This window comes from Pteropus medius, unplaced genomic scaffold, assembly GCF_902729225.1.
Source record: "Pteropus medius unplaced genomic scaffold, Ma_sr-lr_union100, whole genome shotgun sequence".
Lineage (NCBI taxonomy): Eukaryota > Metazoa > Chordata > Mammalia > Chiroptera > Pteropodidae > Pteropus > Pteropus medius.
This window is the reverse complement of record NW_024352787.1, coordinates 19,276,894-19,293,286: the sequence shown is the minus strand read 5'-3', so window position 1 is coordinate 19,293,286 and position 16,393 is coordinate 19,276,894. Positions and strand designations below refer to the sequence as shown.

Below are 16,393 nucleotides of genomic sequence, written 5' to 3'. Positions count from 1 at the left end.
TTGGACAATGTCAGAACCACCAACTCATTCCAGAACAGTCTAATACAAGGATCAAGAATCTCGATTTTTTTCTTCAGATAAAACTTACCTGTTACTCCCTGATTGCGGGCATGTTGCTTCATCTCTCAGACCCCTAGATTTTTCTTCTGGTAAAGGGGGATAATCATTCTTACCATGAGGATCATAATGAAAATAAATCTCAAACCAAAATACGATATCTGCCATCTTTTCGCAAACTGATCTTCCTCCTGATTCCCTAGCTCAGTAAATGACATCACCAGCCATGCATTTTGTGCCAACTGGAAAGATATTTCCCTCTTCCTTAAGTTCTGTTATCAATAAACCACCAAACTCTGTGAATTATACCTCTTGAAATCATCCAGTTCCCTGCATCATCAGCACTATCATCCTATAACTCGCTGGTCTCACCAAATTCACTTTTATTACCCCCCCAACCCACCCCTAACTTTTAACAATAGGCAGAGACATCTTTTGAAATCAAGTGTGGGACTACACTACTTAAAGTATTCTTGGTGGCCACACAGTACTCCTGGCTAAGGTAAGGAATCTTTGATACAACCTAGGAGATCTTGTGTGTTCTGGTCTTTGCCTCTAGCCGCTTTCTCCCTTGCTGTGCTCCACACAAGGCATGGTGCTTTCTTTGAGCTCCAATAAGCCATGTTCCTCCCTATCTTTTGCACATATCTTCTGTGGAGAATGTTTACCCCCATTACCCAATTTCTCACTTTCCTGTGTTTTCCTAACATTCTTCCAATTTTAGTTTGTTTTAAGCCAATTGCTTAGGGAAGGTTTGCTGACTCCCCTTTGCTCACATACGCACCTAAGACTAGGTCAATTCCTCTTGCTTTTCTCCATAGCTCACAGCATAGTTTAGAAATTTACATTTCTATTATTATTAGATGAATATTTATCCTAACCACTAAAATGTAATATCTCTGAGGAACTATGTCTGTTTTGCTGTATCTCTAGCACATTATAGTACCTGGCACATAGTACAGGGTCTATAGATATTTATTAAATGAGTCCATATTTTACATATGGTAGCCATTATTCCAAATGTTCCTTGACTTCTGGGTTTCCTATTAAAAGCTCTATCTTTAAATTCAGAGCGAGTTCAAATCATGGCTCTATTCATCTTGGGCAGTTATCTTTTTTATTTTCTGAGTCTCATCTGTAAAATGGGAATAACTGTACCTGCCTTAGTCAGTTAGAGAGGATTTAATGAGCTAATGTAATGTCAGTGTCTGACCCAGTGCTTGGGTCAGGGCGCTCTCTGTGTTGGCTAGTAATGATTGCAATTCATATTGGCCAGAGAGTCAGGCAGACAATCCAATTGTAAGCAGAATTGTGCCTGTGCCTATTTGGAGGATGGAGCTTTAAAAGGGGTCTTTGGCCTCATCCGGCAATCTGCCACCCTCCCACCCCTTTCCTGGGGAAGGTGCCCAAGGAGCTTAGATTCCAAGGGGAGGTTAAGCCTGCAGTGAAGTGGTGGGAGTGGACACCTGGGCTGCGGTACAAAGGTGCTGGTCAGCAACCCAGCCCCAAGCTTGTCCCCAGTTGGCTCCAGGGCTAGGCTCCCGCGAGGGCTCAGGAGGATGCAACGCGGGGCTGTCAGGCGCTCAGAAAGACAGTGCCGCCTAGGGTGGAGAGTCAGAAGCCACTCAGCTTGGCCCTCTTCCGCAACTTTCCCTGGTCTCCCCATACTCCGTGTTTGTCCGATGTCTGCCTGGTCAGGATCCCAGGAAGGCGACGCCAGGAGCAGTAGCGCCTCACATGCCCTCTGTGAGCCCACGGGCTTCGGGCAAGTTTGGCACGGCTCTGGCCTGTTCCCACGGCGGCTGATCTCCCAGCTGGGCTGCCCCTTTCTCCCTCCTCTCCCCAGCCAGAGGTGGCGACCGACGCGCGCAAGCAGCGTTAGAATCTGGGGTGACTGCAGAAACACCCGGGTAGGTCTGTGTCTCCAGAGACATAGACAGGTTTTCACTGCTAACTGCGTTTGAATCCTGTTTAGGAGGACCTTTCCAGTCGTCACTTCCCGGGAGGGCTACCAGTTGGTGTACGATTTCATTTTGTTTGGGGATGCTGAATTATGTGAGTGTGAGTGTAAGTGTGTGCGTGCGTGTGTGTGTGTGTGTGTGTGCGTGTGTGTGTGTGTGCGCGCGCGCGTGCGCGCGCAAGCTAATCAGTTTATATTGTGGAATAATTCTTAATGGGAAATCTATAAGCTTTCAATATTTTCTTTTAAAATATTGAAAATGTTTTTTTTCCTTACTTAAAGTTCTTTTTATTTAATTTTTAAGCGATGGTGTAATAGAATGCTATATTATACATAATTGTATATATTCTGTATTAAACATCTCATAACTTTACCTCTCAAACTTAACTTTAATTTTGCACCTTGAAAAAACATCCCCATTTTAATAACAGTTTTCCTGTAAAGATTATTGAAAAGTTAGAGTATGCCAACTAATGAACTTAAGTTTAAAAAGTAAACAAATGCAAACGTTAATAAATCCACAAAGCTACCAAGTTAATATATACTACTTATGGTTTTGTATTTTCAAAGAGCAACTTTGCAGAAGATGTGAGGTTGTATTGAAAATCAGGTTCTGATTTTAATCTTGAAAGGGTTAAATAGCTACTAAATCATATTCATGTCACTCTTACAGTAGCTGACTCATAATACATCAATCTATCCTAGAGTATGGTATCAAATAGCTTAAAATAAATGAAAAAAATGGAAATATTTGTCATCACGTTACATCGGTTTAGATGAGCTGAAAGTAAATCATTTCCTAACCTTTTAGAATATGAAAAGTTTAGTGACTACTATTTATACACTTCGAATATTGTATATTTGAGTAGTCATAACAGTTTACACAAATGGTTGTATATATCCATTTCCAATAAAAAACATATCAGGGTATTTGTGTTACGTGGTGGTTAACATTTCAAGCTTTTTTTAGGAAGGTGACGTTGAATAAAACTACAGAGATTACCGTATACTGTCAAAAGGTCATTTAGAGAATCTGAAAATAAAATCATTAGGGACAGTTTAGGAGAAGTAGGATAATTAATTATAATTGAAAAAATATATGGTGATATAGAAATCAGTTTCAATTATCATATGAAATAGTTAATTTTGTTTTTGTTTTAAACATAGGTTTCTAGAGCATTAAAAAATTTTCTTATGTTTGTTAAATCTTTAGTGGAAGATTACAGCCAATGTTTTGTCTTTGGTGAACAGCTGTTTGTCTCACTTTATTTACTTGGTATTGGATATTTGTCAATGTCATTTCATATCTACAGAAAATTCTTACGCTCTATGGAGGTAGTGAATGTGTGTGTGCGTGTCTGCCGGAGGTCACATGACAGTTTCATCCTATTTGGTGGAGCAGCTTGACTTTTTTCCCCCTTGCTTTTGGTGATGGTTGTGAGTGCAGAAGTTGATTGACAGATGCATGCCAGAAACCCCCATTCTCCGTTTCAAAGACAAGATATGATGGATTGCGATCTCTCAGCCCAGCAGGACACGGGAACCATGCAAGCTGTAATTGGTCAGGTATGGAGTCAGCCATTTCTCAACTCCCCTTTTTTCCACAAGGGTCTCACCATATGATTCACATAATTCATATTTACAGTACCATCTTTCTATCTGTATCTCCAGCTACCTGCCAGCGTAGTGCTGAAAGCGCAAAAGGCAAAAGGCACCCATTAAATCTAGCCAGGAAACCTCAGCTTAAAACTTCATTGCAATATTTAAAAACAAAAACTAAAACAATAAAAAATCAAAGAACACATCTAGTTTATAATTTGATCTGAATGTTTTAAAAAATCTATTTTTAAGAATTTATTTTCTGTTGAGATTGTGATCTCTGAAAGAAATAAAGTGTGAGAAGAGAATAAAGTGTTATGTTTCCTAGGTAGTAGTTAAAATTTTTCTGCTCAGTATTTTTATTTTGATATTTTTTATGTTCTCTTTTTTCTTTCTCTCTCCTCCCTCCCTCCCTTCCTCTCTCTCAAATATAAATATATAAATACACATGCCTTTACTTCTAACCCAGATGTGTGATTGAGCTTGGTAAATGTAGTAGTGGTCTTGGCTGCTGCAGAGGGGCAGGCTGCAAATTAAACACTGCCACAATCTGAAAGGTCCAGGTGGTCTGCTTGCGTTTCCTAATGCAATCCAGCACAACAGCTTTAATAAACAGCTCTATTTAGTTCCTCCTCCCTGTATCCAGGGAGGTGAACTGGTCTGGGGCTGCTGTGATGAAATGCCAGAAGAATATCTCTCAGAGGCCTCACAAGCTGATTTTTAGAGCTTTCCTGTTCTGTCGTCTTTGTCTTCCAAATGGGTCAGTGAGTCTTGCTCTTTCTGTTCAATGCTTTCTATTAAATCGGTACTTTCTGTTTGTGTTGAAATGTTTGCATTGTAAGCTAAATCAGGACAGCAAAGAATCATTGTATTTTCATTTGCCTTCAGATAACTGGAGTGGTGAAAGGAATACTTGTGCCCGGCTGCAAAGGAAGGGTGATTTTTCTGACTATGATGGGGGTGGGGTGAGGAAAAAGAAAATATATGTGGTTTCTTTCTTTTTTTTTTTTGTAATGTATTTTTGACCAAGATTTTTCTAAGTTATCTATGCTTATTATGAACTGTTAACTTATCACAATATGGTTACAAATATTGATAAACTCCTAAAAGTTGTTGTTTTTTTTTTTTTTTTTTTTTGCACACTTTCCAGTCACGACAAGCTGGCAAGGTGATGGCACAAAATTTGTTTCCTGTATGTTAATAGTATGGTGGAAAATGTATCATCCTATTCTGTTTTCTAAAAAATATAGCAAAGCACTTTAAGGTTCTGAAAGCACATGGTTTATTAATACCAGCATGCTTCATAATGTATTTTTAGATGGAAAATGTCAGACATATAATACCATGTTTCCATGAGCTCAAACTCTTAAAAGCAGTAGATATCTGTTTTAACAGAACAATACATATTTTTAAAACTTTCAAGTTGGTTTTGTTATACAGACATATATAAAGTGAAGTCTCCAGGCATACATTTGTTAGGAGAAAATATGTAAGGACTGATTTTATATACTGTTAATACCCATTTCAGTGCAAGTGCTCACTGATGAACAACTAAGTACATAAAGTATATATACTATTGTGGCATATAGAATTAAATAAATACTTGTTTAAAAAGACCTTTTTGTGTAAATAAAACTTGAGCTCCTGATAACTAACTGTCTTGTCATGTTTAATAAAACTTTTCTTAGATTGCAAGCATGTTTTCTCTTTCATATATGATAGTATGATCTTAATACTGTGGAAAATTATTGTGTTTCAGTCCCAAATAAGAAATAGGATTTCATTTTGTATATATTTATCTTACTTGGGAAAAGAAACCTTGGTGAAAAAACAGGTGTGATACTTCTAATTTATTATTCAATGTTGTTTATTGGAAATAATTGCAAAGATATATACTTTTAAAAGGTTCAAGTATATGCTTTAAAAAAGTATACACATTACAGATACTAGACTTAACTTCTAATTTGTCAGGATTTAAAATTTGTTGTTATTATTACATAGCTCTGTATTTTGTGTGTACTCTAAGTAATTTTTAAAAGCTCAGTATGTCCAGGTACTATATATGTTAATGACTTGTTATGAATACTTTGTAAATAGTTGTGTCCAAGTAGCCACATGTTTTCTGAATATTTTTTCTTGTAAATTATTTATTTAAAAACTCAAATACTTATATCAGCTTGTTAATTATAAAAGCCATGATTATGAAGTTGTAAAATTTTCTCTACTAAAAATGTACAAACTAAAATGCATATTACTTTTTGAACCTGAAGCACTAAGTATTCAAAAGGAAAGAAATATAGTATACTATCCCATGTGCATACCATAAAAGTCAAAAAATCTGAATTGAACCCAAATCTACAGCTATAAAAAGAAAGATGATGTACAAATTTGAAATGATTTCCTTTTAATTGTTATAGCACAGATAAGAATATTGACTCAAATGACTACTAACAGTAAAGACAAGAATGTGAAAATAATTTTTATTGCTTTGCAGTCACAATAATAAAAAAGAGATGGTTTATTTTCAGCTCTTGAATTCAATATCACCTTATACAGCAGATGTGATAGTCCTATTTGATAATGCACATTTTTGTGTGTGTTCCTTCTCAAATACATATTGGAATAATAATAATTATTATTTTTTTTCTTTTCTTTTTTTTCTGTTCTGAGTTCTTTTCCTAAATGGCTTGGGGTTGGAGGAGCAAATAACACATTTTCAATGTTATTTTCCATATAGAATACTAAAAGATTCTCATGCAGTATGATCTTTAGGTTTTTTCGTTCATCTCTAAGATCAAATATCCAGTTGCTTCTACTAGAGGGGAAGAGTGGACCTCTGTGTTGCTGGCCATGATCCAGCTCAGGAGAGAGTATAGAGTAGATACAGCTCATAATGGCTTTCCCTCAGGATTTTCTCTCCCCGCAAGCAAGCAATCAAGCAGTCTAGTACATAAGAACATACTCCCAGCCTAGTTGATCAAGATCCAGAAACTTAGTTCATTCATTTAATTTTTGGAAATTAATGGAATTTTTGATAGTTGTATGTAGCCAGCTCCCTAACTCCTTTAACTATGGGATGAATTGTTACCTGCAGATAGTTTTTCAAATCACTTCAAACTAAACAGTTAAGCAGGTTCTGAATATCATTTAAAAATGAAGTCTCACATTTCTACCTCTCATGGTCTTTAAATGTTTACTGCATCTTTTCTTTTTTGCAGACCTGAGCTTGTGAGTGACAGATTAGTTCATCAGTATTTCAGACCTCCTGTTTTTTAATTATTATTTTTTTTCTCATCTCATGCAGATGGGTCACCATGTCCAATGCTCCTTCTGGCACTGTTGTCCCCAGAGGACCTTTGGTCAGCCTGCCATCTTGATGTGCAAGCCTGAGGGTCTGGGCTGGCTGCACGTTTCTGTGTATTGACTTCTGCAAATATCACAGAATAGAGGATATTAAAATTGTTGTTAATAAAAACAACAGATGAGGCAAATTAGATAAAAATATTTATCAAGCATATCTAAGCATTTGCAGGGAATAGAAGAGACACAGATGGTTAAAAGTGCTCATTGGTACACTTGCAGTGGACATGGCACAAAAGTGAAGAACCATGTTTAATAGCATCACAAGTGTAATCAAAAACTTTTGCAAGTCTCCTTACCAGTAAAACGAGTCTCTGTTTTTCAAGGTAAATTTAGGCATTTTAAAGTATTTGAAAGTGGAACATTAGAAAAAGAATGCAGTTGTCCCAGACAATGCTCAGCGTATGCTAATGGCTCAGAAGGGGAGTGAGGGTAACAGTGCATTTGGCCTAATGCATGTTGGTGCATATTTTCTCATATGATTTTAAGACATAAAAATATTTCATTGTTCTGGTATCAAAACAATTTTACACATTCCCTTGTTCCAAAAAGTATTTAATGTGGCTTTAAGAACAATGTGCTTATCTAGAACATATTCGAGCTGATGTGAAGTGGACGTGGCCTGGGGAGAGGAGATCCAGCAGTAATAACACACTTGCAGAGTGTTCTTGGTCCATTTAGACTGATTTTCATGCCCTCTGTATAAAAATTAAACTTTGAGGCCAAACTAACCCTGTTTTACATATGCCAAGAATAACTCTCATATACTTCAGGAAATCATTTTTGTAGATGTGAGTGAATGTCTTCTTTGAAACTGACATCACTTCAACAAATTTATGCATTTTGGAGATGGAAAATTGTTGTTTGGATTTAATTGAGAATACTTTTTTCAGGGTATTACAGTATGCAGTATAGATACTGGAAAAATACAAATTAATTAAGGATTATTCTTTCTGAATACAAAACAGTGCTGGTATTCCTTTTGCAAGTGCAGGACTCACCGAAATCGAATTTATAGTACATATTTCTAATTGGTCTTGCACATTTTACTCAATATTCCACTTACACGTAGAGGAACATTAATGTTAGCTTTTTACTTTTTATCAGACGAACTCAATTTTTATTACCTTTAAAATGTTTTTAAATTGAAGTTCAGTATATTACCTGAGTAGGTGTTTAAATTGTGAAGCCGATTTTGTCCGTTAAAGTAAAATTTATCAATATTAGTAATACTTTACCATACTGTTAATAATGCTAAACAACCAGTACATGAAATCTGGCCTTGAAATCAGATTTTCTTTTTCAATTCCTAAGTTCAATTAATGAAACTATATATATTATTCAAGTATCATTTCAGTGTTTAAGAATTTTAAGCTTTTGGATTCATATCTCTAGAATATGCAGAAAGATCACTAAAATATTTAAAAAATAAATGCTTATGAAGGAAAGTTTGAATGTAACATGTTTCCTATATGTAAAATCTTTTATATTGTTCTAGAGGTGAGTGAAAGAAGGCATTCTTTTATTGAATGTTTCTTTGCCGTGTAAACTACATTTTATCAAACAATTTAAAGCATCTTTTTTTAATCTTTATTGTTCGCCAAAATTAGAATTTAACTAATGTCTGCAGGTACTACAACTCTCCACTTTTCAATTACATTGTGATATCGTTGCTTTTTTCTAACATTTTATTACGTGGAAAGTAAGGCTGTGAAATAAGACACAAATGTGGAAGGATTAGGCTTGAAGAAAAAATATGCAAAAAGATAAATATGACAATATTTATTTGAACACTAATTGAAAATCCAAATTATACAACTTCTAAATTAATTTGTATTTTGTGGCCAAACTTTTACTTGGGAGCTAATAGCTGCTTTAAATATAATTTCAAACCTTCACTGATGTTCTTTTTCTCCTTCATTCCTCCCTTTCTCTCTCCCTCTTTTTTCCTTTCTTCTTCTCCTTCTCCTACCTCTTCCTTTTCCTTTCCCTCTCCCTGTCCCTCTCCCTCTCCCTCTCCCTCTCCTTCTCCTTCTGCTTCTGCTTCTGCTTCTGCTTCTGCTTCTGCTTCTGCTTCTGCTTCTGCTTCTGCTTCTGCTTCTTTTGCTTCTTCTGCTTCTTATTGTAAGGTGAAGTATGTGCCCAATAAAGTAAATTACCAAGTCAAGCCTTGTTCTGGGATCACATGTCAATTACTCTGTTAGCCATATTGTCCTGAGCTAGTCCAAAATTGTAATAAAAATTTGTACTAATTCTATTTTTTACACATTTCTTCTGAATCTTAAATTGGAGAAGTGGTTATGAGAGACTGTCATTACATTTCAGTAAGAGTCATTTTTTTTTTCTATTATTTTCTTGTCCTTCCCAATTCTGCAATGTGAGATGATATGGTAAATATTGTCTAATTTTTATTTGATAATATCCTTCCTGGTTTTCTCTATGCTTGTGCTATTTTCTTTACCCCAACTATAATTGACCATATTATTGTTATTTCAGAGCTACTTATTCTTCTAAATATAAAACCATTGTATGTAAATAGTAGCAAAATAACTGAAAACATTTCTGATTATTTCTATCTAAGGCAACTTTCTAGGTTTTAAAACATTTTCTTTTTTAAGTTGACTGGTTTCAGAAAATACTTTTTGTTTTATCACTACCTTTAAAACCCCCATAATATGAAGGACTCTTTTCTCGAAAGACAGAGATTAGCTGTTGATACTTGAAACTGATTCCTGGCGAACTACAACCTTACTCCCTTCAGCAGCATTTTTCTAGCCTTAAGAACAACAGCAACAACAACAACAAAAAGAGTATAAATAGAATATTCTAAATTTTTAGTTCTCTCTATGATAAGAGAGACCCATACAATTTCCAGTTCTCATCTCCTAAGGTCAAAGATGCAAATAATGTGTTGAAACCTTGTGTGAAAAAGAAATAGTTACTCAGATGCATTGCTCTGGTATTTTGCTCTCTTCCTTCACTGTCATTTCTTCATCAGCTTTCCTTTTTCTTTCTACTGTAATCCAGAGTCAGTTTGATGAGTAGTAAGTGAAAAGTAAATCCTTGTGGGCTGCCCAAGCAGCAAAGGGCACTGGAAAGAGAGACAAGACCTGAAGCAAAACAAAGCAAAACGGTAGCAGAAAACTCATCAACACACTTGCTTCTGTAGTTACTATTTTTGTTAAGTTATTTTATAATCTTACTTCGTCTTAGGTAGCAATTTTAGATCATACAAGTAAGCAGTAAAGCAATACTGTAGAACAGGAAAAATAAAATTAAAAGACAAAATGAAAAAAAAAACTTTACAGTGCTTGTGCCATGGAATACAGATTTTAAAATTAAGGAACACTTTAATTTCAGAGTTTTTTTTATAAGAGTTTAACCAGTGCTTGGGTGCTGTGAAATAGCAACCTTATTAAAATAGATGTTTCTGGTTGTTGATATGATGTTGACAGTTTGCATATTTTATGACTTTGAATTTTTTTATAAACAATTAGAAACCATTTTAAGAAGAAAATATTGATTCCTAACACCTAAAAACTTAAAGAAACAAATATACTTTAAAAATTAAATACCTGTTAAATAGTGTTTTTAGCATGGATCAGAACTCAGGTAAACTCCTCTTTAAAAGAATAAAGAGTGTCATTTATAGAGAGCTTAGTTTTCAATGCAGAATTTATATACAGATATTTTAAAATGAAATTGTTGTTGAGCGTGAGAGATAAATATTGCACAAACACAAAAGCATGGATGTCAGAAACTCTAACTGATATTGAAGCTATATGAAAAAACAAGTAGATGTTTCTTAAATCTTCAGTTGTATTCCTTTAAAATTGAAGGCCAGCATGGGTGAGAATGGAGCCAGACACACAGAACTAGGTTGTAGCAGGCCAGACTTGTTTCAGACAGAGCTAGTTAACTTTGTGAGCTTTAAATAACACTAGAAAACAAGGCTCTTTCAATCTTTTGGAGAAAAGGTTGAGAGTTGGGACAAATGTAAAATGCTGCTTAATGTGCACGAATAAAGCCAAGAACATCAAGCTCATTTCACTTAGTGTCAATCCTGATGATTCATCATTATGATCAGGGCAAACTGTAGTCTCTGGGCTGAAACAATTTTTTTTTTTAACAGAATGTTCCATCTTGGATCTTATAACCTTAGGGTTACAATATTGAATTCTGAATCGGGAAACTTAATCTTGCAGCCATATTTGACAAGATGCTGGTTGAATGGTAGGCAGAAGTGATGATTGTGGGATTTAATGCCTCAGGTCAGAATTTGGGAAAATAAGAGATTTTGTGGAAATTTGGCTGTGATATGAGAACCCCAATTTGAAAAATTCTCACTGTTCATGTCAGCAGATGGTATTCTGGGTCTGAAAAGTAGATCACAGCTATATTCATTTTCTCTGTTTTAAATATTTCTTTAACAGAGTGAGTTTTTACACATTCTTAAGTGTATTTCTTAGTGTATTTCTAATTTTGCTAATATAAAAGGTGTTTCTAGTAATATTCAAAAGGTTTCTGGAAACAAAGGATAACATTATTGCTCAAAACAATCAAGACAATCATATTTTGAATTCTGGCAAAATGCTAATACTGAATTTAGGAACTAAAATTGTTTCCTTTTTGAAAACTTTTCCCATTTGTGAATTACTATGTCTAGATTATCAGGGATTAAAGAATTTAGAGTGAAAATGAAAATGAGGCACTCTAGTGAAAACATACACACACGCATCTTAGATATTTTGGGAATGCTTGACTATTTAACCTCTAATAATTTAAAAATATTTTAAGTCTCTGTTTTCAAGTTTAATACATGAAAAAATTATGATAGACGTTTACTTAAAATACTGCTTCACTCAGCTAAGTTGTTCAAGAAAATGAAAAAATACTTTGCAACTTCTAGAAATCAAGATTATTATAGAAATCCATGTACATAGTTGATCAATATACTACAAAAGTATGATTATTGTGGTTATTTCCTTCCAAAAACAGGGGCACTTTGTTTTGCCAGGTACTTCCATTTTATAGCTACTTTCTACAAGTGCTGAAACATATCAAGGGGGATTGTTTTCTCTCTTTCTACCATTATCCATCAAATAGAGAGTGGAACATCAGTGTAAAATCTACAGAACATGAATACAATTCTTATATGCAGTTGATTGAGGTGAGTTACATGATAGAATCATATGAGTCTTTTAAAAATAATTTTTATCAAACAAATTATAAAAGTAATATGTGCTTATGACAAAATTTCAACAACACAGGAGAGTATAAAGTGACGTAAAGTGCCCACACACATTGAACATCTCATGTTACTATAACTAGATCTTCATCATTCTCTATAGTTTTCCTTTTATGAATATACACTGATTTATTTAACCAGTTCTCTTTCTTTTTTTAATTGAGATATAATTGACATACATTATTGTATTACTTTCAGGTATACAACATAATAATTCAATATTTGTATATATTGAGAAATATTTACCCCAATAAGTAACCCGTTCTCTATTGATGAGCATCTAGCTTTTAAAAAATAAGTTATTCTCTGCAATGAGACTATCAAGTAGAGATGTTTTATTTCTCTTAGCACAAAAAATTCCAGAATCTTCCAAATGGGATTTGCTCCACCAAAAGAACTCATAAGTAGTATCTCAAGAGAGAAGGTGAAGTATAATGTTAAAAATGAAAGATAGCTTTATGCTGGAAGAATAGATATTTGTCATTTATATATTGAACACTCGAACCAATTAAAATAGCATAAAGATCATAACATTGTATTTAGTAACAAGTAAGAATAAGAGATCATGACATAATACACCAGTTCTCAATCAGATACATTATAACTTTAAATCTCTATGTTTGTTCCAAGACACCAACTCAACATAACGAAATGTGTAGTTTATTTTCTTTCATGGGCCTCAATACTATTTATTGAGATAATTGACAGAGATATATGTTTTTAATGCATGATTCAGTTAGTATACCTAGATTAGTGAAAAAGAGACCAGAAGAAATTCGTGGTAATTAATGTCAATTAAATTGTTGTTTTCTATATTTTATATTGTCAGACCAATCCTTCAACTGTGATTCATTTCTTTTAGAATATGTTTCTGCTCATTCGTCTTAACCACATCACTTCACATATGTTAAGAAGAAAGTGAAGTGGGTAGTAATAAAATCTTATATTTGTATAAGAGTTGGAAATATGAGCTGACTGTGAAATCTTTCCCAGAATTAATTCAATGGAACTGGCGGTTGGGTGGATGTATGTTTTCTCCTTCTCTGTTCTTCCCCACAGATGCTGGGACAAGTACCTTGTATAGGGAATGATAATGCTTCACTGATAGGGTTAAAGGTAGTGTGCTCCCTTACCCAAGGCTCAAGACAGATTCTCAAGAGCAAATTGCAGGGCATATTGTTAATATTCATTTTTTCATTTGAAACCCGCACCAGTGAGAAGCAGCTACAAATCATCATTTCCATTTTATGGAACTGAAAACTAACTCAGTGGTTATATGTCTTATTGATACCCACATTGCTAATGAATAGAAGTGCGTTTTGAATCCAGATAGTCTTTCTAAGGGTTTTCAGTTTTTCCTCTACACAAGTTCTTAACTCTGGCTGCCTTTTAGAACCACCTGGGACAACCTTTGACTCATTCCTAGAAAACTGATTCAACTCATCCGAGTATTGGCATTTTAAAATAGCTTTATAGGTGATTCTAATGCACCGTATCATAGTGCCTCTTAAAATGAACGAAAGTTATTTGTAAGAGTGAGAAAGGAGACAATGAATATTAAACAATGTAACTCCTCCCTGCCCCAATCACACATCCACAGGAGAAAAAATGTGGAGGGAATTTAGTCATGTATTCATGTGTGTGTGTGTGTATATGTGCGTGTGTGTGTGTTCAGTGAGAAGCTTTGTTTAATGTTTAATGAGATAATGTTTAATAACTTCTTTTAATTCAGAAAAGGGTTAGATATTTAGTCATCTCAAAAATTACAACACTAATAATAATAGACCAATTAGTGAGCACTTACTAGGTGCTGAGCATTTTACAAGCATATTTTAGTCCTCACAACAGATCTGTGTGGTAAGTACTGTTATTATCAACATTTTGCTAAATAGTTGATTAAGGAAGTGGCACAGGATCACACAGACAGTACGTGGCAAAACTGGAATTTAACCTGAGGACTTTAGAGGCCAGAGTGTAAACGCTTAATTATTCACAAAATCATAGAATTGAAACATGGCTCTAATCATTATCTTTGTAAAGTACGATTCTTAGTATCTTCTCTTGATGAAGGCAGATTTTTATGACAGAAATATCTCTTGTTTCTTCTGTGTCTCTTTCATTTTCTATCCTCGTCCTTTTCCTTTCTCTCTCTCTCTCTCTCCCTTCTTCCTGTCTCTTCTTCCTCTCTCCTTTCCTTGCTCTGTTTTCTTGTCTTCTTCCTCCTCCTCCTAAGAATCTGTGACTCATTCATTTCCTATACAAGAATTTTATTGTTGCCATCGTTATCTGTTATAATTGGGTGTTACCCAGTGGTTTGGAAAATGATTCTTTTATAATCTATAAAACAATAGATAATGAGTGGAAGGACAGAAGAGTAGGTTTGTGCTCTCTGGTAGGCTTCCATAAAGAATTGTTCCTAGCTAAATAAGGAATCACACTGACTTTGATCTCCTAATACTCCTATAGATACACCTTCAGACCCAACAGACCTTAAACAGTAGGCACTGTTCTGTATGTATGAGGAGCTAATCTCTGTAGACAATTTCAGGGAAGATTTAAAAACAATTTTATATTTTATAATATATAATATATTTATACTTTATAACATACAATGTACATAAAATATATAAAATATAAAACAAGTTTATATTTTATAATAGTCCTCACTCTTTGAGATTCATAGCCTTAGAAATTCTTTTCTCTGTCTTTCATCTTTTAACTGATTAACATTCTATTATCTAACTATAATCAATCAATCTATCTATCTATCTATCTATCTATCTATCTATCTATCTTTTAACTGATTAACATTATTGACAGTTTTGAAATCAAGCATTAAATTTGCAAAATGAGCTTGTTTTCTCTCTTTATTCTCATAAACACTCAACTAAATTCTAGCCAAATGTGCATTAGCATATCTAAACTAATTTTTATGAAATAATTATATTGTTGTAATTAAGAGTTATGGTCATGGGAAATCGGCAGTTCTACCAAGGAGATATTTCTTAACTCACATTTTGGAAAATGTTTTAATAGTATTGTGAGAATTTCAATTCTACTTCAAAACAAAACAAAATAAACAAAGGGTATCTTTTATTCTGTTTAACTGTTTTTAACCAAATTTCTTCCTGTCAAGTGACATTTTCAATGTTGGTGGCCTTGGAGGCAAGAGTGGGGCTGAAAAAGAATCTCTTCTTTACCCAGTAGTTTGAAATGTTCACAAAGCATTAATTTCATTTGCATTTCTGTGTTGTGGATGAAGGACCAAGTAGAGTTTCCTCTTAAATAACTCCTTTAACTTTTACTTATAATTCAGTTATGTTAAAACTTATGGATGTTAAGAAAAAATATGATGATTTGGTGAAATGAATCACCATGATCTTCAACAAAGTACTTACTGCTTTGGAACATCAGACATGAGCATATGCTTGGTAAAGATATATTTTGCCTAGGGTTTATAATCTATTATAGTATATCTTATATATTGGCCTGCCACTCTTCCATATCTACATCCTTTCTCTCAGTAACTACCTTGAATCAAAGGCAGGAGACATGACCATTGTTCAGACAGATGTGCTGAGTCTTGATAAAATCTCCTGCAAGAGCCCAGCAGTGTGGAAAATTGTCGAAATGGAATACAAATGAAGTGTATGCTAGAATTCAAGAAAGTAGACAAGTATATGAGTCAAAGAATTTGTTCATTAAGATCTTTGAAGGTTTCCTTATCTATTTACACCTGTTTTCCTTCAATATTTCTTGATGGTTTTCCAGTTGGACCAAATCTTTGTTAGAAATAGAGTTTTAAAGGAAACATTAAAAGTGAGGGATCATTCTACCTCCTGGTTTCTTGGTTCAAGTCAGCACATGAAATTGATACCACATCACAACACAGGGGGTCAAATTATGTTATTGAGCAAATGAATATAAAGTGTATCCCTGACCCACCATCCATTATTTAATTTTAGGAAAAATTATAATTATATATTAATAAAAAATAAATAGGTGCCTAATGCATTCAGTTCTTTTATTGTATTGGGATTTTAAGGGAGCAATAAATAAGATCCTTTCTTTAATTCTTGACTTTATGTTCACTTTATTATTTACAGAACTCCTTAAAAAAAGACTTTACATCTGCAGTCAGATGGGCCTGCTAATTTCCCATGGGCCCA

General features: G+C 34.2%; 1 protein-coding gene across 1 annotated transcript in view; it reads left to right on the top strand.

Moving 5' to 3' along the window:
* Positions 1 to 3,478: 3,478 nt before the first annotated feature.
* The window catches only part of POU6F2 (POU class 6 homeobox 2), a 457,914-nt gene continuing 444,999 nt past the window's right edge, over positions 3,479 to 16,393 (top strand). Inside the window, exon 1 of the mRNA XM_039849138.1 lies at positions 3,479 to 3,583. Within this exon, the coding sequence (XP_039705072.1) occupies positions 3,479 to 3,583 (105 nt within the window). The remainder of the gene's footprint in view (positions 3,584 to 16,393) is intronic.